Genomic DNA, 21,759 nt, shown 5'->3' with positions numbered 1-21,759 from the left:
CCCCTCCACCGGAAGTTCATTCCTCTGTCATCCCACCCCCTCCACCGGAAGTTCATTCCTCTGTCATCCCACCCCCTCCACCGGAAGTTCATTCCTCTGCCATCCCACCCCCTCCACCGGAAGTTCATTTCTCTGTCATCCCGCCCCCTCCACCGGAAGTTCATTCCTCTGTCTCCCCGCCCCTCCACCGGAAGTTCATTCCTCTGTCATCCCACCCCCTCCACCGGAAGTTCATTCCTCTGTCATCCCACCCCTCCACCGGAAGTTCATTCCTCTGTCATCCCACCCCCTCCACCGGAAGTTCATTCCTCTGTCATCCCGCCCCCTCCACCGGAAGTTCATCCCTTTGTCATCCTGTCAACCTCGGCTGTCTCCCGGAACCCATCTAGTGGCCTTGGCCATCCTCTCCCCTACCTTTGGGTAGCGCATTAAGGTTGAGAAATGTTTGCAGGTTGTAGGTAATGTTTTGCTTATGAATTCTTCCAATTGCAAGTTTTCTTTTCAGGTACACGACACTGCTTTTCCTCTTCCCAGGCTACAGGCCCACACCCCCAACACCCATACTGTTAGGATTGGCACTCTCAACGTCGGCACGCTGAAAGGTAGATCTGGTGAAATTGTTGAGATGCTTGAACGGAGATGCGTAGATATGTGCTGCATCCAGGAAGTAAGATGGAGAGGAGGTTCTGCAAGGTTCCTCACAGGCAAAGAACACAGGTACAAGATTTTCTGGGCAGGGAACACTGACGGGGTCGGGGGCGTAGGAATACTTCTAGCGGAGAAATGGGTGGATAAGGTAATCGAGGTCGTTAGAGTAAGTGACAGAGTACTTAAGATCAGACTAGTGCTTCATCATAGATTAGCTACTGTCATCTCAGCCTATGCACCTCAACCTGGGCTACCAGATGGTCTGAAAGACCAATTCTATGACACCCTCTTGCAAACTACCTCGTCGACGAGTGACAGGGACCTTCTCTTTGTGGCTGGAGACTTCAACGGTCATGTCGGACGTCGTGCTGGGGGCTTCCATGGCATACATGGAGGCTATGGCTTCGGTTCCCGCAACGAGGAGGGAACCAGACTGCTGGAGTTCTGTGATGCAACCAATCTTATGGTCTGCAATACCAACTTCAGGAAACCTGCCAGTCACCTAGTCACCTACCGCTCCGGCAGACACTCTAGCCAAATCGACTACATCCTCGCCAGAAATAGGGAAAGAGGGCGGCTTATAAATGCCAAAACCTACCCTGGCGAAGAATGTACCCCACAACATAGATTAGTAGTTAGCGACTTTGGGATCAAGGCAAAATGGGTGCCCAGAATTAGACAGGCTTGGAGAAGAAGGGTGTGGAAGCTTAAAGACCCTGCAAACGGACAGAGACTTAGAGACAAGTTACTTGAAGCATTTAACGAAATAGAAGGGGATATAGCATCATACAACGTGGAAGACAATTGGAGATTTCTGCGGGACAACCTGTTGAAAGCCACCGACCAGATTTGTGGGTGGTGTAAGGTCCCCTCCCAACCCAGAGTAACGTGGTGGTGGAACAAGGAGGTAGACAGGGCTATTAGACAAAAGAAACAAGCTTGGAAGGACTGGAAGAACGGTGGTAGCAGGGAATTGTACCAATGTGCCAGAAGGGAGGCTAGGCGACAGGTTTATTTAGCCAGAGGGGAAGCAGATAAGGAAAGATTTGCCAATGTTCTGCGCCGTGAGGACCAAAGACTCGAGGTATTTCGGGTTGCAAGACAGTGTAGGAGAGAGAATAGTGATGTTGTAGGAGAGAAATGTGTTCGCATGGATGATGGTACGCTTGCATTAAATGAGGATGCAAAGAAAGAGGTCTGGAGATGCCACTACGATAGATTGCTTAATAAAGAGAATGAATGGGAGAAAGAGAGCCTGCCTTATGTCGACCCAATAGAGGGACCAGCTATCCGAGTTGATAGTACCAGGGTAGATAAAGCAATTAAGAGTATGAAGACCGGGAAAGCCCCCGGCCCATCAGGAATCACTGCAGAGATGCTCAAAATATCTGGCAGTGTTGGCTATAGCCTAGTCACCCGTATTACGAACCAGGTGATACACGAAGGAGTCATACCCTATGACTGGTGTAGCAGCATCATAGTCAACTGCTACAAAGGTAAAGGGGACGCTTTAGATACAAATAATTACAGAGGCATCAAGCTGTTAGATCAGGTTATGAAAGTTACAGAGAGGGTCATAGCCCAACTAATTAGGGAGCGAATCAATTTAGATGAGATGCAGTTTGGGTTCGTGCCAGGTAAAAGCACTACTGATGCCTTATTTCTAGTGAGACAGTTGCAAGAGAAATACCTAGCCAAGGATAAACCTCTGTACCTGGCTTTCGTTGACATGGAGAAAGCCTTTGACAGGGTCCCCCGATCCCTTATCTGGTGGTCAATGAGGAAACTTGGGATAGAAGAATGGCTAGTGAGAGCTGTGCGAGCCATGTACAGAGATGCGGCCAGTAAGGTGAGGGTTGGAAATGAGTACAGCAATGAATTCCGGGTAGAGGTAGGGGTCCACCAAGGTTCCGTCCTCAGCCCCCTATTATTTACCATAGTCCTCCAGGCAATCACAGAGGAGTTCAAGACAGGTTGCCCCTGGGAGCTCCTCTATGCTGATGACCTTGCCCTAATTGCGGAGTCACTATCAGAACTAGAGGAGAAGTTTCAGGTGTGGAAGCAAGGTCTAGAACTGAAGGGCCTTAGAGTCAACCTAGCTAAAACCAAAATCCTAATAAGTAGGAAGGTAGATAAAACACAAACCCCTTCAGGTAGATGGCCCTGCTCAGTATGTAGAAAAGGAGTAGGTAGTAACTCTATAAGATGTACCCGGTGCAAGCTATGGACACATAAGAGGTGCAGCAACATCAAAGGCAGGTTAACTAGCAAGTTAGTTTTTGTTTGTGGCAGATGTTCAGGTGCAATAAAGACTGCAAACAAACAGGAAACAACTTCTATCTCATTCCAGGGTGAAAAACTAGAGGTAGTCGATAGCTTCCGCTATCTGGGCGACCAAGTTAGTAGTGGGGGTGGGTGCGCTGAAAGTGTAGCTGCTAGAATAAGAATAGCCTGGGCAAAGTTTAGAGAGCTCTTACCCCTGCTGGCGACAAAGGGACTCTCACTCAGAGTAAAAGGCAGACTGTATGACGCATGCGTACGAACAACCATGCTACATGGCAGTGAAACATGGGCTGTAACTGCTGAGGACATACGTAAGCTCGCAAGGAATGAAGCCAGTATGCTCCGTTGGATGTGTAATGTCAATGTGAATACCCGTCAGAGTGTAAGTATCTTGAGAGAAAAGCTGAACATTAGAAGCATCAGTTGTGGCGTGCAAGAGAGACGATTGCGCTGGTATGGACATGTGGTGAGAATGGAGGAGGATAGCTGCGTGAAAAAGTGCCACACCCTAACAGTTGAGGGAACCCGTGGAAGAGGTAGGCCCAGGAAGACCTGGGCTGAGGTGGTGAGGCAAGACCTTCGTACATTGGGCCTCACCGAGGCGATGACTACGGACCGAGACCTTTGGAAATGGGCTGTGCGTGAGAAGACCCGGCAAGCCAAGTAAGATCGTTGCCAGTGCCCCTGGACTGGTTCTTGTGCGGGTGGCACATGAGATGCACCATTTTGAGCGTGGCCGTTGCCAGTACCGCCTGACTGGCTCCTGTAGGATTTTCGAGCGAGATCGTTGCCAGTGCCCCTGGACTGGCTTGTGCGGGTGGCACATAAAAGACACCATTTCGAGCGTGGCCGTTTTCGTGCGGGTGACACGTAAAAGCACCCACTACACTCTCTGAGTGGTTGGCGTTAGGAAGGGCATCCAGCTGTAGAAACTCTGCCAAATCAGACTGGAGCCTGGTGTTGCCATCCGGTTTCACCAGTCCTCAGTCAAATCGTCCAACCCATGCTAGCATGGAAAGCGGACGTTAAACGATGATGATGATGATGATGATGATGATGATGATGTGAGTATGATAAATAGTACAAATTGTAAAAACAAACTACAAACCTACATAGTTAATGAGGATTATGCTTACAAAATATATTTGATAGTAAAGAATTAGCACCTCTAAAAAGGGTGAATAGTATTATGACCTAGTTCTTCTGTCCAGTGGTTGAAAAAATCAACCTCTAGTTATATTTAGATCAGTATTCAAAGACCACTTGCTAAAATTCAATTTGAATTGAACCCTCCATCTATGAAGATGTATGAAGAAATAGCAGCAATAATTTTACCTTCTTAACAGTTTATTTTAGCCCTGATAAAGGATTTTGCTTTGTCAAATTCATAATGCAATTTAATTGCATTAATATGAATCTAAGCAACACATGTAGGCAACATGATTTGACTATTATAATAAATATATTGATTATTCTTTGGATACATTCTCCATTTCTTTGCATTATATATGTGTGTGTGTATATATATATATATATATATATATATATATATATACGGTTGGCCACAAAAGTTCATTTGGGCTTACTCTAGTTGTTACATTCTCCCATGTGAGATGAAAATGACCAGCTAAGTTGTTTTCCTTCTTTGCCTTTAATTGTACATCATTAATATGCTTTTTGCATCTAATACACTATTTCTTCATTTCATCATTACTGTCTCTATGAAAATATATCTTATCTTCTTCATTACTGCCTCTGCTCTGGAAATGAGCATGTCCTGTAGTAGTTTAGATATTTCATTACACACGATGCATCCACTTATTCTTCCTCCTACCACCTATACAGAAAACTTCTCTCTTGTACCAAAACCTCTTCTGACAGTTCTTCTTCCTCCCTCTTTTCTCAGTCTCTCATTCACATTACTGCAATATACACAGCACAGTTTGTATTCTTTGCACCAAAATATGATTGAAGAGTACCTATCAATTAATTCATTATTTAACTATTTTTTATTTATTCATCTACCTTTGTATTCACAATATTTGTATAGCACTCAGCTATTTTTATGCGAATGAATGATGATAGATTAAATGTGAGGAAACTGTTATAACATGTCTGTTGGCAAATGCTCATTAAAACTTCTTTTCAAACGTTGAATACAGTCCCCCTTCTCCCTGCTTCCTCCCTCTTCTCCAGTCACATCCTTAGAGTTGGCACTGTCAATGTAGTCATATTGAAAGGTAGATTTGGTGAGATTGTTGAGATATTTGAATGGAGGCCTGTTGATGTGTGCTGCATCCTATCAAACTTCTCTCAAATGTGAGCATAACATGCCTGATATTGTTGTTTGGGACAGAGGGGCAAAGGTATGTACCATCATAGAGGTTAGTTGCTTTACAGATATAAATATCCCTTTGAAAATCAAAGAAAAAGAGGATATCTATGGAGAACTGCTTCGAAACCTCCAGCTTCTATATCCAGACTCTGAATTCATATTCATACTAATAATAATTGGAGCACTAGGTTTTGTTAGTAAATGCTAAAAGGAGAATCTGGATAAACTGGGATTTTCAAGAAGAGAAACTGACTGGCTAATTCGTACATTACAAGTCTAATCTGTGAGTGGAACAGTAAAAATATGCAAGACTTTTCTCAAGTTCCAAATGTGAATTTGTCTGTGTTAACTACATCCCAAAGATGGAGCCTTGTATCTTTGTTGGAAACCAGCTCCCCACTCAGTGGAGGATTTATAATAATGTGAAAAAGGTATAACAAAGCCACTGGAGGCACTTGAGAAGGGGATCCATCAAGAGTTACATCACTTGCTAAAACTCATTCAGCTCTTGTTTTTTGGACAATTGATATAATTCTTGATGGATCCCTTCCTGATTACCTACACAACATTGTTTTGTCTTCTTCACATCCCCCACAAACCAGATGTAACACTTTTTCATGTTCAGTAACAAAGAACAGCCTCCTTATTTTCCTTATTGGTTGCCTCAGATGAAGGTAGTCTGATTCCATAATATCCTGTGTGAAAGCAACTGATAAGATTGGCTGTCATGGGTCTATAATATAGTGTACTTTTATTAATACATCCGCTCTATTGACAAATACATGAATGCTTTCTTTCTTTTGACTTATAGATTTTTGGATGGTATACAAACATGCATGTGTGTGTGTATGTGTATTTTGCTCTTTTTGCAAGGTTTCTTTTTTTTTCTCTTTTTCTAGCTCATGTTAAATTGCTTTCTTTAATGCTTTTCTCTTTCCCTCAACATCCTCTATGTATGTAAAAGCAAAGATCCCCTCTTCTTCATTACTTACTTCAATCTCTCTCTTGATTTTTGTTTTCCTTTTTTCCTTTTCTCATTGTTTCTATAAAAGCTACAGGTTCTCATTTCAGCCACTTCCATTCCTATCAAACAGCCAATACAATTAATGGGAAACAAGCTAAGATAATCACTAATTTCTGTTCCTTCCCTCTCTTTTGAATTTACTGCATTCATTCAGCCAGTACTACTTTATGTTCTTATGTGTTAAATTTGCTATCTCTACCATGTTTCCATTTCTAGTTCATGCTAAATTGCTGTTTTCAATGCTTTTTTTCTATCTCTGTCATGAAATTTGGGATTTGCTTGTTTGCGATGTGCCTTCACCTCTTCTTGCTCCTACTACCTGTACCATTATCAACACTTATGCATACTACACTACCATCTTCCTTATTTCTCTCCCCTAATATATAAAAAGCTTCAACTTCCTACCCTCTGTGACTGTCTATGTAGTACCCTATCCCATGTGCTTCATGTGCCAGATATGACTACACCTTTCTCTCCTCCCCCATACCCAGATCCTGCCAGCGACAGTAATAAAAGTCATAGTAGACACTCATAACAACAATATTATTGATGACATTAGGAATATATAGTTATCTGTTGATAATAGTTGTAAACAGCACTTATTGTAGTATTAAGCAACAAGTGTTTGAGAATGAATGATTGCAAATCAAGTGAAAAAGCAAACATAATCATATGTGTAACTCTACCAACAACCAAATAGCTTTACCTTTGAAGAAACCCCACTCTTCCTGTAGGTTCCGAAAATTTAGGACTGCAATCATAAATGTAGGCATGAAGAAAGATCACAGAAGATCAAAGAGCTTGGTTGGGAAAAAATTCCTCATCCACCTTATTCTCCCAACCTTGCTCCTTCAGACTACCATTTGTTTCGTAGTTTACAGAATCATTTGGGGGACATAACTTTCGCAAGCCAGGTGGAGGTCGAAACTGACATTTCAGAGTTCTTCGCTTTGAAACCAAAAGAGTTTTACATTGATGGGATTAAAAAGCTTGTAAATAGATGGAAGGAAGTCATAGATAATCAGGGAAAGTACATTGATGATTAAATCTCAATTAAATATAACATTTGATCACTTGTTTTCTTTATTCAAAATTCAGACAGAACTTATGGGATGACTGGATACATGGCATTCCATTTGGTCTATATAGCTGATGCTGAGCTAAGTTAGATCAGTCAATGAAAATTAAGCAACACCTACTGATTGACATCAATAAAGATAACACTGAAATCATAAACAATATTCATGTAATCTCAGTCTCCCTAGCTAGCGAAAATAAAAATATATTCTTAGTCAACACACAATTAAGTAAAGAAACATGTAAGAGACATAATATAAATACATGCATACTCTCTCTCTCTTTCACACACACACACACACGCGCACGCGCACGCGCACGCACACACACACACACACACACACACACACACACACACACACACACATTAAAACAAACACATTCATTAATTCATTTATTAACATAATTTTTCTCAATTCTTCTATTTCAGTTTTACCAAAATCAGTCACAATCAAGGCTATTTCTGATACGGTTCTTGTGGAAAATCAGAATAAAAGCTATGAATGCCTTGTTACAGACACCAACCTTGAATTTTCAGTCTTTTGGCTGATAACATGGAAAAATGGGACACAAAAAAATGTTACAAAGCATATTTCAAACAAGTCAAGCAAATCTGGAAAGCTGACCACTTCATCATCAAAACTGACGTTACATCTTAATAAGAAGTTTAAGGATTTACAGTGTGTTGCATATTTTCCGGGTAAAAGTGAATTTGTTTACCATTCGATGAAACTTGATATGCCCATAAAATGTAAGCCCTTTTTTTTATCTTTATAAAACACAAAATGTAGATTTGTTCAAAATATTTATGTGAAAGATATGTACATTTCTAGATTTATATTTACCACAACAATGAGAAGATTACACAACTTTAACAATTTTGAAGAGAGCCATTTTTATTGGGTTCATTGTTGTAATGCTATACAACTGACCAATTATGAAATAGTCTCAAAATATATGTGGTAATTTCTGTAATTAGCTTAAATTTACTAAATAAAAGAAATAGTGTCACATTGCACATCTACACCCATTCTAACCATCCACCAAATGTTTTCAAGCATATACCAATAAACATCAGCACATTATTCTTCCTCTGTGGCTTGGCTAAATTGGACTGTCAGTGTATATATTTACTATATAATCTTATGGCTCATTTAGTAAAATGCTAATGTGTATAATAAAAATTAATATAAACAACTAAGCACAATATAAAACCAAACACAAAAACTTTAATCATCATTAATTGTGACTGAGGATGCTGAAGTACCTATATTGCAAGAAATAAGGATTAAAAACTCTTGATACTGTATAAAGCACACAATATACATACACTGACAAGGCCATAAAATTATATAGTAAATATATATATATACTGACAGTCTGATTTAGTCTGATGAGCCTACAACTGATAGGGGAAACTAGTCTAGTCCAGTGATCTCTAGTCAGTCATGGGGTAGTTATCTCCCTTGTCAGTGTATATATATTGTGCACTTCATACAACGTTAAGAGTTTTTAACTCTTATTTCTGGCAATATAGGTGCTTCGGTATATATATATATATATATATATATATATATATATATCATCATCATCATCACCATCTTTTAATGTCCATCTTCCATGTTGGCATGAATTAGATGGTTTGACAGGATGTGGTAGATCTGAAGAGTGAGTCGTGTTTCAATGTCTACTTTGGCATGGTTTCTACAGTTGGATGCCCTTCCTAATTTCAACCTTCTACAGAATGGACTGGGTCCAAATAAGCTTGCAAGACTAAGATCCCTATCAACTGGAGGTGCTACAGAAGAGGAAAGTGGTTTTATGCTTGGAGAGGAGAGGTTAAAGAAAGAATGAAAGGACCAGTGCAGAGTAGATTTCTTACTGTAGCGAAGACACATGTTGACTCAAATTACAGAAGATTGGGTGGAGTGGAGCTGGAAAGAGAGATGAAATAGTGCTGATGAAGTTAATCAGATTGGATTCTGATGACACAAGTAGATGAATTGGGGACAGACAAAAAAGGAGTGGGGTAGAGATTGCAAGAGGAGAGTGAGAAATGGTTAGATATGGGAAAAGGGTGTTGTGAAAATAAAAGACAAGGGTGGATATGTGATTGATGACAATTTGATGGAAGGAAAGTAGGAAAGAGTATGTGATAATTGCTGAAAGTGAGAAGTGTTGAAGGATGAAAAGTAGCAGGCAGTGAATAAAGGTGGGGGAGTGATGATACATATGGGCTAGGGTAAGGTTGAGGAAACAGGTGATGATTAATAGTACAGAGGTGAGCATGGAGTAGTAGAATAGAAATGCTATAATAGGCAGGGGAAGGATAAGAAAAAGGGGATGGTGTGTGAGTAGGTAGATGGAACAAGAGTGAAAGGAAAATGTAGTGCTGGAGAAGAGTGAGTGATGTTTGGTTGTTGTGAAGGAGAGAAACTTTGGTAGTACAGAAGGTTTATCAGTGTAAAATGTGAATAGAGAGGTACAATACTATAAATTAAAGATTGATGTCAAATGAAGTGGTTCGTACAAGTGAGAAAGAGAAGTGGTGTCACAAAAAATGATGATGAAATACGTAATTCTGCTCTTATTTAATTATGGCACCAGAATACTGCAGTATAAAGGTAATGGAGAGGTTCAGTAATAGATAAATGATAGGTTGTAGAGAAGCCTAGTAGAGGAAATTGGGCAAGGAGTGCAGTTGTTTGTGTATGTATATACCGCCACCACAATTTTTCTCTCAATACATTAGCAATTTGTTAAACAGGGACACTAAAATTGCACATCTAATGAAGCATACTGACTTCATTCCTCTCTAGTCTTCACATGTACTCTGCATTCAGAGTCCCTGTCTCACTATCATGTAGCATCATTGTTCATGTAGGAGCATCATACAATCTACCTTTCTCTCTGTGAGAGAGATCTTTTGTTGCTAAAAAGGTAATAGCTACCAAATTTTGTCCATCCTATTCTTATTTCAGCAACTACACTTTCAGAGCATTCTCCTTCACTGCTAATTAGGTCACCCAGGTAGCAAAAATTATCCACCACCTCAAGGAAGCCTCCAGAGCTGTTGCGAAAATCAATTTCCCACGTGTCTTTAGTCTTTATGACTCCTATGCAACTTCTACATATAAACACTACTTTCTTCACAGTGATTCCACTGTGCCTCTTGTGTGTCCATAGCTTGCATTGGGTATACCATAAGGAATTCCTGCATATATCTGTTTTACATATTGAGTCGGACCATTTACCTGAAAGGACTAAGATCGTGTTTGTTTTCTTGCTTACTAGAATCTTGGTCTTTGTTATGTTAAATTTAAAAGCTCTTTGATTCAAGATTTAGCTTCCACACCTGAGATTTCGTTTTTAATTCTGTCACACATTTTGCTATGGGAACAAGATCATCAACATATAGTAGTTCTCAGGGGCAACTGGTCTAAAGTGCCTCTGTTATGCCCTAGAGGACAATGATGAATAGAAGGAAACAAAGAACTGTTCTTAACAAATTGGGTTATAACTCCCTTAGTAACTTTCTTGGCCTGATCCAGTATTTTGATACTTCTGTAGTAACCTGATAAAGCTGTATCCTACTTTGCCAGATATCTTAAGCATCTTCATGGTAATTCCTGATGGACCAGAATATTTTTCTGTCTTCATATCCTTGATTGTTTTATCTATCATGCCACTGCCAAATAGGGTGGCTGGTCCTCTGTTAGGTTCACATTTTGAAGACTTCAATATTTAATGATCTTTCATAGTAGCACTTCCACACCTCTTAATTTTTCAGAGTCACTAATAAGTAGGAAGGCTGACAAATCACAAGCCCCTTCAGGTAGATGGCCCTGCTCAATCTATAGAAAAGGTGTAGGTAGAAACTCCATAAGATGTACCCAGTGTAAGCTATGGATACATAAGAGGTACAGCAATATCAAAGGAAGGTTAACCAGGAAGATAATTTTTGTGTGTAGCAGATGTACTGGGGGAATAAATACTGAAGATATACACAAAACAGATTCCATCATATTGCCAAGGGGAGAAACTAGTAGTTGACAGCTTCCACTACCTAGGTGACCAAGTCAGTAGTGGGGAGTGGATGCTCTAACAATGTTGCCACTAGAATAAGAATAGCCTGAGCAAAGCTCAGCTGGTAAGAAAGGGTTTCTCACTCACAGTGAAGGATAGACTGTATGATCCATGTTTGCGAATAGCCATGCTACACATCAGTGAAACATGGGCCATGACTGTTGAGGATATACGTAGGCTTGAAAGAAATGAAGCTAGTATGCTCTGCTGGATATGTAATACACAACAGAGTGTCAGCGCCCTTAGAGAAATGTTGGACATAAGAAGTATTAGATGTGGTGTGCAAGAAAGATGACTACGTTGGTATGGTAATGTGCTGCATATGGATGAGGAGAGCAGTGTGAAGAAGTGTCACACCCTAACAGTGGAAGGAACCCGTGGAAGAGGGAGACCCAGAAAGACCTGGATAAGGTGGTGAAGTACGACCTTCGATCATTGGGCCTCCTAGCAGCAATAACAAGAGACCGAGACCATTGAAGATATGCTGTGATTGAGAAGACCTGGCAAGTAAAGTAAGATCACAGCTGTGGCCAATACCAGTGTCACAACCCGCCTATTTAAAAGTCTGTTGCTGGTCTGTTGCAGTATAGTAGAAAACTATACACTACAAATGATAAACAGCTGGAAACACTACTATAGACAGTACATGAATTTACCAAAGAAATAGATTTGAAATTTGGATTAGAAAAATGTGCCAAAGCAACCCTGAAAAGAGGAAAACTAGTTAAGAGTAGCAACATCACACAAGATAAAGCCAATGAAATAAGAGAATTAGACGAAAGCCAGCCATACAAATATTTAGGAATCAATGAACTAGATAGGATACAACACACACAAATGAAAGAGAAAATAAAGAAAGAATACTATAGAAGAGTTAGATCAATACTAAAAACAGAGCTAAAAACAAGATAATAGGTATTAACACTTTAGCCGTCCCAGTTATAAGTTACAGCTACAATATCCTTAACTGGACACTAAACGAACTATCTAAAATAGACAGGAAAACAAGAAAAATAATGACAGGATCTAGGATGCACCACCCAAAATCTGACATAGAAAGGCTATATATACAACGTACAGAAGGTGGTAGGGGTCTTATACAGCTGGAAAACTATTATAAAATAACCTCCATAGGACTGCAAAAATACCTACTTCAGAAGCAAGGAAAACTAATACAAACAGCCATAAAACACGAACAAAACAAAAACTGTTTTTAGTATTTAAGGAAGCTGACAAATACAAACAAGAAATCATACTACCTAATAAATATGAAGAAGAATAAACAACAAAAGCTATAAAACAAATGAAATCCAAACTAAAACTAGAACAGCAACGGACCATGATAAAACAATGGCAAGAAAAGCCCCTACATGGTAAATACTGGGCTAAACTAAATGCAAAAGAAATAGACAGAGAAAAATCCCAGCAATGGTTGAGAAGCTCAGGACTCAAAGCAGAGACCGAAGGATTTTTAAATGCTGCACAAGACCAAAGCCTCCCACCAGAAATTACCAAAAACATATAATCAAAAGAAACATAACAAGTAACTGTAGAGTATGTGGAGATGGACAAGAAACAATAAATCATATTATCTCTGGCTGCCCAGTTCTGGCTAAGAAGGAATATATTCACAGACACGACAGAGCTGGGACCTATATACACTGGAAGCTATGCCAACACTATGGAAGAACAACAGAAAAAAGATGGTATAAACACATGCCAGAAAAGGTCACAGAAAACGAGAAAGCAACCATACTCTGGGATATGCCAATACACACAGATAGAGAAATTAAGGCCAATAGACCAGATATAGTTGTCAAAGATCATGAAGGAAAAAAATGCTTTCTAAATGATGTATCAATACCAGCAGATGACAACGTTTCCCTAAAAGAAATGGAGAAACTTTCAAAATACAAAGACCTGGAAGCAGAGGTAACTCAAATGTGGAATCTAAAAACAGAAACAATTCCTATCATAGTCTGTGCCTTAGGTATAATAAAAAAATATTCAGACAAATACATAACGAAAACACCAGGACTTACAAATATATATAACATACAGAAAATTTCACTACTGGGCACTGCACACATCCTATGCAAAACACTTTCAATACAGTAACCATAAGAGCATCACAGCAAACCACAGCATGTACCCAAAGCATGTTATAAAAATAAATGAGGATTTGAAATTTTGGCACAAGGCCAGCAGGTGATGGAGTAAGTCAATTATGTTGATTCCAGTGCTCAACTAGTACTTATTCTACAGACCCCAGAAAGATAAAAGGCAAAGTTGATCTTTCATCCTTTTGAGGTTGATAAATTAAGTACCAGTGAAACACTGGGGTCAATGTAATTGACTAGTTCCCTTCCACAAATTTCAGGCCTTGTGCCTTTAGTAGAAAGGATTAGTATTATTATTATTTAGAAAGTAAGCTAGCAGAATCATTACCATGCTGGACAAAATATATGCTCAGCAACATTTCATTCATCTTTACATTCTGAGTTCAAATTCCACTGAGGTAAAATTTGTCTTTCATCCTTACTGGGTCAATGAAATAAGTACCAGTTAAGCGGAGTTGATGTAATTGACTAGCCCCTTACCCCAAAAGTTTAAGCTTGTGCCGATAGTAGTAAGGTATATTATTATTATTCAGACAATGAGCTGACAAAATTATTAAAGCATTAGACAAAATACCTTGAAGTATTTAATGCAGCTGCTTATGTTCTTAGTTCATTTCTTAATGAGATCAAGTTTGCCTTTCATTCTTCTAGGTTCAATAAAATATAGAATTAACCTGATACTAAAGTCGATGGCATCAACTAACCCATCTACTTCCTGTCAAAACTGATGGTCTTATGCCTAAATCAGAAACAGTTATTATTATCAGGTAGTAAGTTGGCAGAATCAGTAGATCATGGTACAAAATACCTTGCATTATCTAGTTAGAGCAGTTCTGATTTCATATCCCACTGTAGTGAACTTTGCTTGCCATCATTCATAAGTCAATACAATAAAGTGCTAGTCTTGAAATTAACGGTATTGACTTTGTCCCTCCACTCAGAATTGCTGGCCTTGGCCTAAATTAGAAATGATTATTATTGTTATTCTGATTTATTACAAAATGTTTTTCTCCAAACATTTATGCTCTCTTGCTAGTATTCAAATCTATATTATTAGAATTATGTTAACAAAATTTTGAAAAAAACAAAAAAAAACAAAAAACTGTTGTGGTTTTATGCAAAATATAATTCTGCCTTTTCTTTTTCTTTTTTTTTTTTGATTCTGGTTAGAATGACTTTTTCTTTTAACTATTTATTTTCTAAAATTCATAGATACTCCAATGAAAAAGATCACTTTAAATGTTCTTACGGCAAAAGTATGTGCTGGTACACCAATGAAATTTCAATGCAGTTGGAAAGGTGGTAATCCACCAGCAAGCGTGACCCTGATGTATAAAAATATATCAAATACTAGTAAAGAAGATGTTGAACTTAGAGTAACTTCCTCTAAATTTCATCAAATAGTCAAGTGTCTGGGCTCTCATATTACTGCAAATGTATCTTATGAAAAGAATATAACTGTTTGCTGTGAGTATAAAGTGAAAACTTTTTATCTTCAGTTTTAGTTTTTTCTCTCAAGAAAATACAAAAATGTACGATACTAGTCTTTTGTATATGTTGGATTGGATGTTGGTTTTGCTGAGTGAAGTGAACAATAAGCAATATTCTGTGATAGCAAAATGGGCTGGTCTGGGTTAGAGTTGTTTTATTTTTCTGGAACAATCTATACTATAATGGAGAAAGCTGCTTATTAACTAGGTATGTAACAATTACTAAAAGTACTAAAGAAAGCAATATTAAAAGCTTGACTGTCTGGGAATATTTTTATAAATTCATGCTTTTAGAGACTGCCTATAATTTCGATTTCTGAAGTTTATTGAATTTTTTAAACTCCAAATTCTTACAAATTTAAATATTCGTTGCATTCACTGCATCCAATTCTTCATGAATTTAAATATTTATTGCATTCACTGCTGAGTAGGTTTTAATGTTTAATAATAAACAGTATTAATTCATTGCAGGCAACAGTTTACATTTGTATTTGCAACAGTATCTCATTCTCAATCGCCTCTATTTTCATTAATGATAATTTAATAATAGCTGTATAACTTTGATATGAGACACAATTTCAAGAATATTAGCAGTTTCCAGAGTTTGTTAAATTAATATTTTTGATAAAATGAAAATCTTTTAATATACCGGTATAATTTTTAAGGGATTTGTGTTGAATGAATGCAGGCTATTACACAAAATAGCTGTATAACTGATATGATTTCAAGAAAATTATCAGTTTCTGGAGTTTGTTAAATGAATATTTTTGAGAAAATAAAAATTCTTGAAGTATAATTTTTCTTTTTTTAAATGAAGAAGTGATTTTGTTAGTATGGCTACTTGGAACGCTATAAGCCTTACAATAGTAACTATGTGATTGCTGCTATTTCTAACATGTTAAACAGGATAGTTTTTAACGAGCTTTCACTCATACAACTTTTTCATTTCATGTTTACACAAAATAGCTATATAACTTTGATATGAAGCACAATTTCAAGAATATTATCAGTTTCCTAAATTTGTTAAATGAATATTTTTGATAAAATGAAAATTCTTCAATATACTGGTATAATTTTTTTTTTAATGATGAAGTGATTTTGTTGGTATGGCTACTTGGAACACTATAAGCCTTACAATAATAACTATGTGATCGCTGCTATTTCTAGCATGTTAAACGAGATAGTTTTTAATGAGCTTTCATTTATATATGATATGCAACTGAAAAATAAAATTTAGCAGCAAAGGCAGAGAGAAAGATGGGCAACTGAATCAGATGAAACCAGGGCAAAGCAACTGAAACAGATGCCAGAATATGCATGGAGACGTAGACATGATTCTGTTTCTGCTACATATGACCAACTGGTTAGGGTATCTCAAGAGTAGAATATTCTACTTCAAAATAATGGTGTTAGATCACAAATTGTTGATGCAACACTAGAGAGATCTTTTCTTTGCAATCATGTGGAAGTAGTGGAGTTGACAACCAATCTAAGACTTCTTACAGAAGGTCATTCTGATGAAAGAGAGTTTGCTAATTACCTTCTTGATGTAGGAAATGATAATATTTCTGTTGAACAAAGCCTAGGTGAATTCAAAATCAAACTACCCATTGACCTTTGCTTTGAAAACGGTACTCTTTCAGATCTATGTGATTTCGTATATGCTGACCTAATAAAAAAAACATCACAAACCCTATGTGGTTTGCAAATAGAACCATTGTTACTCCAATAAATGAAGCAGCACAATTTGTGAATGATTTTCTGTGAGTTGGTGAGCTAAAAATATACAGAACTTCAGATACAGTTTATAATGAAACTGCACCTAATCGAGTTCATCAACAAACTTACAGCATCAGGGTTTCCACCACACATTCTCAAACTGAAGAAAAAATGATGCATAATGTTTCTGAGAAATTTAGATGCTACTAATGGACATTGCAATGTAACACACTACATCATTGTCAGTTTACATGATCATGTTATTAAGGCTGAGGTTTCTTCTGGTCCTTATACAGGGTCAATTCTGCTAATCCCAAGAATACCACATGTATCTCGAGAAATGGAATTTCCATTCACATTTACACGCAAACAATTTCCTGTCAAGCCAGCTTTTGCCTTGATATGTAACAAGGCACAGGGACAGACTTTTGAACAAATTGGAATATATCTTCTGACACAATTCTGCTCACATGGTCAGCTGTATGTTGCATTATCTAGAGTTTGAAAAAAGGCTAATGTAAAAATATTGGCTGAGAGCAATGGAAACAGTATGATTTCTGACAATTGTGTCTACAAGGAGATACTACTTTTAAGCAAAATATGCCTTTTAGCAAGTTTCAGTAAATAGAATTAACACAAAAATATGTAAAGTAACATATATTTGTGTGGAATTAAATTGTTTTGGCATATTTCAACACATGCCAAATGAATAATATTGTTATATTAGATCATTTTAAATTTGAATATATTTGAAAAAGTAAGGAAATGTCATTCCCATGTGTTCTCACAGCACGAGACTTTTGTGTGTGTGTGTGTGTATCTATCTATCTATCTATCTATCTATCTATCTATCTATCTATCTATCCATCTATCTATTTATCTATCTATCTATCCATCTATCTATCTATGCACACCTATGTAAGTTCTACCAATTATAAATGATGAATATATATAACAGATTGACTCTAAAAAAGAGAGATTATGACTGTGATAAAATAATGAAAGCAATACTTACTGAGCAAGTGAGTACTATTATACAAAGAAATAATTAGACATAAAATATCATAAAAATTATTAGAATTGGGAATCAAATATGGAAATATTATTGAGTTACTAGCAGAAAACCACCCGGAGGGTGGTCTTTCTGCTAGTGTTTCTAATTGTAATGTTGAAATTCATATGTAAGCTTTATTATATAAGTTGAAATTCAGAGGTAATGAATTTATGGTAAAATTTTGATATAAATAGATAAATATTATTGCATAACTGAATATTCATGAGCCTTTAAAATTTTATTTGAGAAAATTGTCTATTGATGACATCATTCATGCTTCATGTTTGTTTTGAGGAAAGTAAAAAGAAATTAAGAACACAACCCAACAGTTATTTTCTGTTAGGACATTTTTACCTAGTTTGAAGGTTGTTTTTGATATGCTGAATCAAAAAATGCAATCCATTTTTTTACCATCATATCTAAATTTCAAGATATTCACACGATCCCCAGTAGGTGATGTACATGGACTTTAAGATGATCAATTTTCTCTTGGATATAAAGTGGATACACCAAATATCTATGCTTTTTATGTATGTGGGACAGCAGAATCAGGGAAAAAGCATTGGGTGACCAAAGAATGGCTGTTGCAAACATTAGTTCCAGGGTCTTTTAATGTGGTTAAAGAGCCTTTAGTTCAAACGGGAAAAATCATCCTACCTCTACTCTGTATCAAACTTGGCATTATGAAGCAGTTTGTTAAAACTTTGGATAAAGATTGTCTATGTTTTCACTATACCTGCAGCACATTCTCCAGTCTGGGAAGTGTAATGATAAAACTGAAATATTTGATTGGCCTTGAATCAGAAAACTGATGAAAAATAGGAACTTTGTAAATTCAAGGAAGCATTAAAAGCATTGAAGCAACAATATAGAATTCATTTGTAATAGTTGTAAATACCTTTCTGGGCAATACAAAAGCCAACTATGCCAAAATAGTTGATAATATGCTTTCAAAAGTTGGGAACAAATATGAGGATAAACTTGCACTATCTTCACTGTCACTTTGATAAATTCCTTGAAAATTTTGGAGACATAAGTAATGAACAAGGAGAATGTTTCTATCAGAACATAAAAATCAATGGAACAAAGGTATCAAGGCAGATGGGACTTGCATATGATGATGGAATATTGCTGGAACTCAGCTCATGATCTTCCCGAGTTTCAGCACACAAGAAAATCGTCCGAGTGCAAATTCATAGGAAATTAGGCATAAACAATGTAATTTGTCTGTTGATATTTTTAGATTTCTACTAGTTTGTTAGTAGAATTTTAAGAAAACATTTTGGTTTTGAAGAAAAACCAGTTTCTATGAATCTTTGCATGCTTGCCTTTTCCTCATAAGCTGTTTAAGAGAAAAAAATTTTTTTCTATGGATCCAGCATTTTAAAATCCTGATATGATGGTAATAAATGAATATTATTTTGGGATTTTGTGTGTAAAAAAACCCCAAGTTCAGACAACAGACAAAATCTTTATGCTGGCCTGTGTAGTGTATATGAACTTAGGAAATTTGGAGAAATGTAGGTAAAGTTTTATGAAAAGTTAGCATTGATAGATTTTATTTAATTTTTTTTTATTAATCACCTTTATTTTTAGTTTGGCATTAAATTCAACAATCACAATTTATAAAAACTTAATATTTCATTACATTTTTTAATATTTAGTTTCATTTTAGTAACATTAGATGTGAAATTAATGTAAACCTATATTCAATATGTTTCTTTCTATTCTAACTTCTTTCTTCTGAAACTTGCAACTTTGAAATCAGATTTTGCCAACATTTTGAAAATCTGAATGGTAATCTGATGAAGATCTTAGATACAAGGATTTCTTATATCAATGTGCATTTTTAAATATAGTTTGAAATTTTGTGTTGACTATTTTGTAACAGTTTAAATATGATGCAACTCTTAAAGAACATAAAACTTGTTTAAAATTTTCCCATTTTGAATACATCACTTTATCTTTAATGCAACTGGAAATTTCAATTGTTGATTCAATAGCAAGAAAAAACAAATATCATTTGGAAAGTATTTTTTCTTTTATTTTTTTACTCGTTTCAGTCATCTGACTGTGACCATGCAGGAGCACCACATTCAGTTGAACAAATTGACCTCAGGACTTATACCTTGTAAGCCTAGTACTTATTCTATCGGTCTCTTTTGCTGAACCGCTAAGTTATGGGGATGTAAACACACTAACATTGGTTGTCAAGCGATGAGACACACAAACATATACATATATATATATATATACAATGGGCTTCTTTCAGTTTCTGCCTACCAAATCCACTCAGAAGGCTTTGGTTTGTCTGAGGTTATAGTAGAAGACACTTGTCCAAGGTGCCATGCAGTGGCACTGAACCCTGAACAATGTGGTTGGGAAGCAAGCTTCTTACCACACAACCATACCTGTGCCTTTATTTATATAGATGATTTGATTTCCTTTTTTACAGCTCTACCTGAAAGGATAAAAATCAAGAGTGATGAACCCTTTCTTGAAGGCCAAGAAGGCAATTTGCATTGTGGGACAATAAATGGATATTCAGAAAAATATAATTACAGGTGGAATCGAAATAACAGTACCTCAGAAAACATCACACTTCCTCAAATTCATCGAAAACTAAATAACAAGGTTTACACTTGTTATGTTTCATCTAGATGCAATAAGGAATGTAAAATACATAAAAAGCATTGGGTCAATGTTGAATGTAAGTTGAAATCTAAAAATTTTATTATACATCTATGAAATAATTTATTATTTGCATTCAATACAGAAAAGCACTGTGATCTTTTTATATTCATTTTTCTTAAGATTACTTTTTATTATGAAATTTCTTCATGATTAATTTTCTTTGTTTTTCCAAAATAATTTGAAATGGAAGTTTTTGATAAGTCTACTTCCTCACAACATGTTTCTCTGAACCACATTTTGTTTACTGATACTGTACATTATGTTACTGACATTGTACATTGTTTACATAAACATTATATTCACTGTCTCTTCTAACAACACATTACTATTCAGATTATACTACCTTTTACTCCAACTCAACCTTCTACACAACCTTGTTACATAATAACAAAATTATGATTTGTCCATAAGCGGAGGCTTTTATATCATCCTCCATTGAGGTCATGACAAAATAGCATTCTTTATAAGCATTTTTAAACGTAATCACAATACATATTAAAGAAGAGTCTTGCAACTCTGTACCTTTTCTGTGCATAAACAACATACAGCTAAAACCCTGAAAACTATTAAGTCTCTAATGATATTTTACTGTAAATACATATATAATTTTGTCAATACAACATTCCAAAGACTAAGCTTACTCTCCTGAGTTGGAAAATATTTCAGCTCTGATCAGTTGATTGTCCTCTCAGAAAAAGGCCCACATTGGAATACAACTCTGATATCTGGGATAGTTCTGCTGCTACATGTACATACACACATTGTAGACAACATCTCTTAAAAGGATTCACTTACCAACATATAACAACTTGGAACCTTCAATTTTTTCCCCTTCCTCTCTTCATCTCTTCTACCATACCACTTCCAACCAGACTTATCTGATGCATATAGCTGTCCTTTTATCATTATCTTAGGTTTTATTCCCAAGCCCTGTACTAACTACTTTATTCATTCTTTTTATTTTGAAAATAAAGCTCTGCAAAATTCCCTTCTTGATCACTTTTTGTCTATAGTCATAAATTTTCAGGAAATCAAACTAAACATCAACATCACCAACTTAACTGATCTGAGATGTTCTGCAAGTATCATAGATACTGTTTTTCCTTCTCTGATTAAATAAAGATCTCTAATATTGGTAGAAGGCCTGATATTTGGGGACAGTATGTAGTTTTTAAATTGATCTCAGTATTTAACTGGTAATATTTATCGACTCAGCCCAGACTGAGGAG

At 36.6% G+C, this 21,759-nt stretch overlaps 1 protein-coding gene across 6 annotated transcripts in view; it reads left to right on the top strand.

Moving 5' to 3' along the window:
• LOC106869178 (uncharacterized) overlaps positions 1-21,759 on the top strand; it is a 103,974-nt gene that overhangs the window by 23,319 nt on the left and 58,896 nt on the right. For all 6 annotated transcript variants that reach the window (XM_052968288.2, XM_089352717.1, XM_052968286.2 and 3 more), the window contains 3 exons: positions 7,798-8,118; positions 14,786-15,040; positions 20,292-20,546. In XM_052968288.2, the coding sequence (XP_052824248.2) occupies positions 7,798-8,118; positions 14,786-15,040; positions 20,292-20,546 (831 nt within the window). The remainder of the gene's footprint in view (positions 1-7,797; positions 8,119-14,785; positions 15,041-20,291; positions 20,547-21,759) is intronic.

This window comes from Octopus bimaculoides, chromosome 5 (genome assembly GCF_046866305.1).
Source record: "Octopus bimaculoides isolate indiv1 chromosome 5, ASM4686630v1, whole genome shotgun sequence".
Taxonomy (NCBI): Eukaryota; Metazoa; Mollusca; class Cephalopoda; order Octopoda; family Octopodidae; genus Octopus; species Octopus bimaculoides.
The sequence above is the reverse complement of the archived record's forward strand: the minus strand, read 5'-3'. Positions and strand labels throughout refer to the sequence as shown.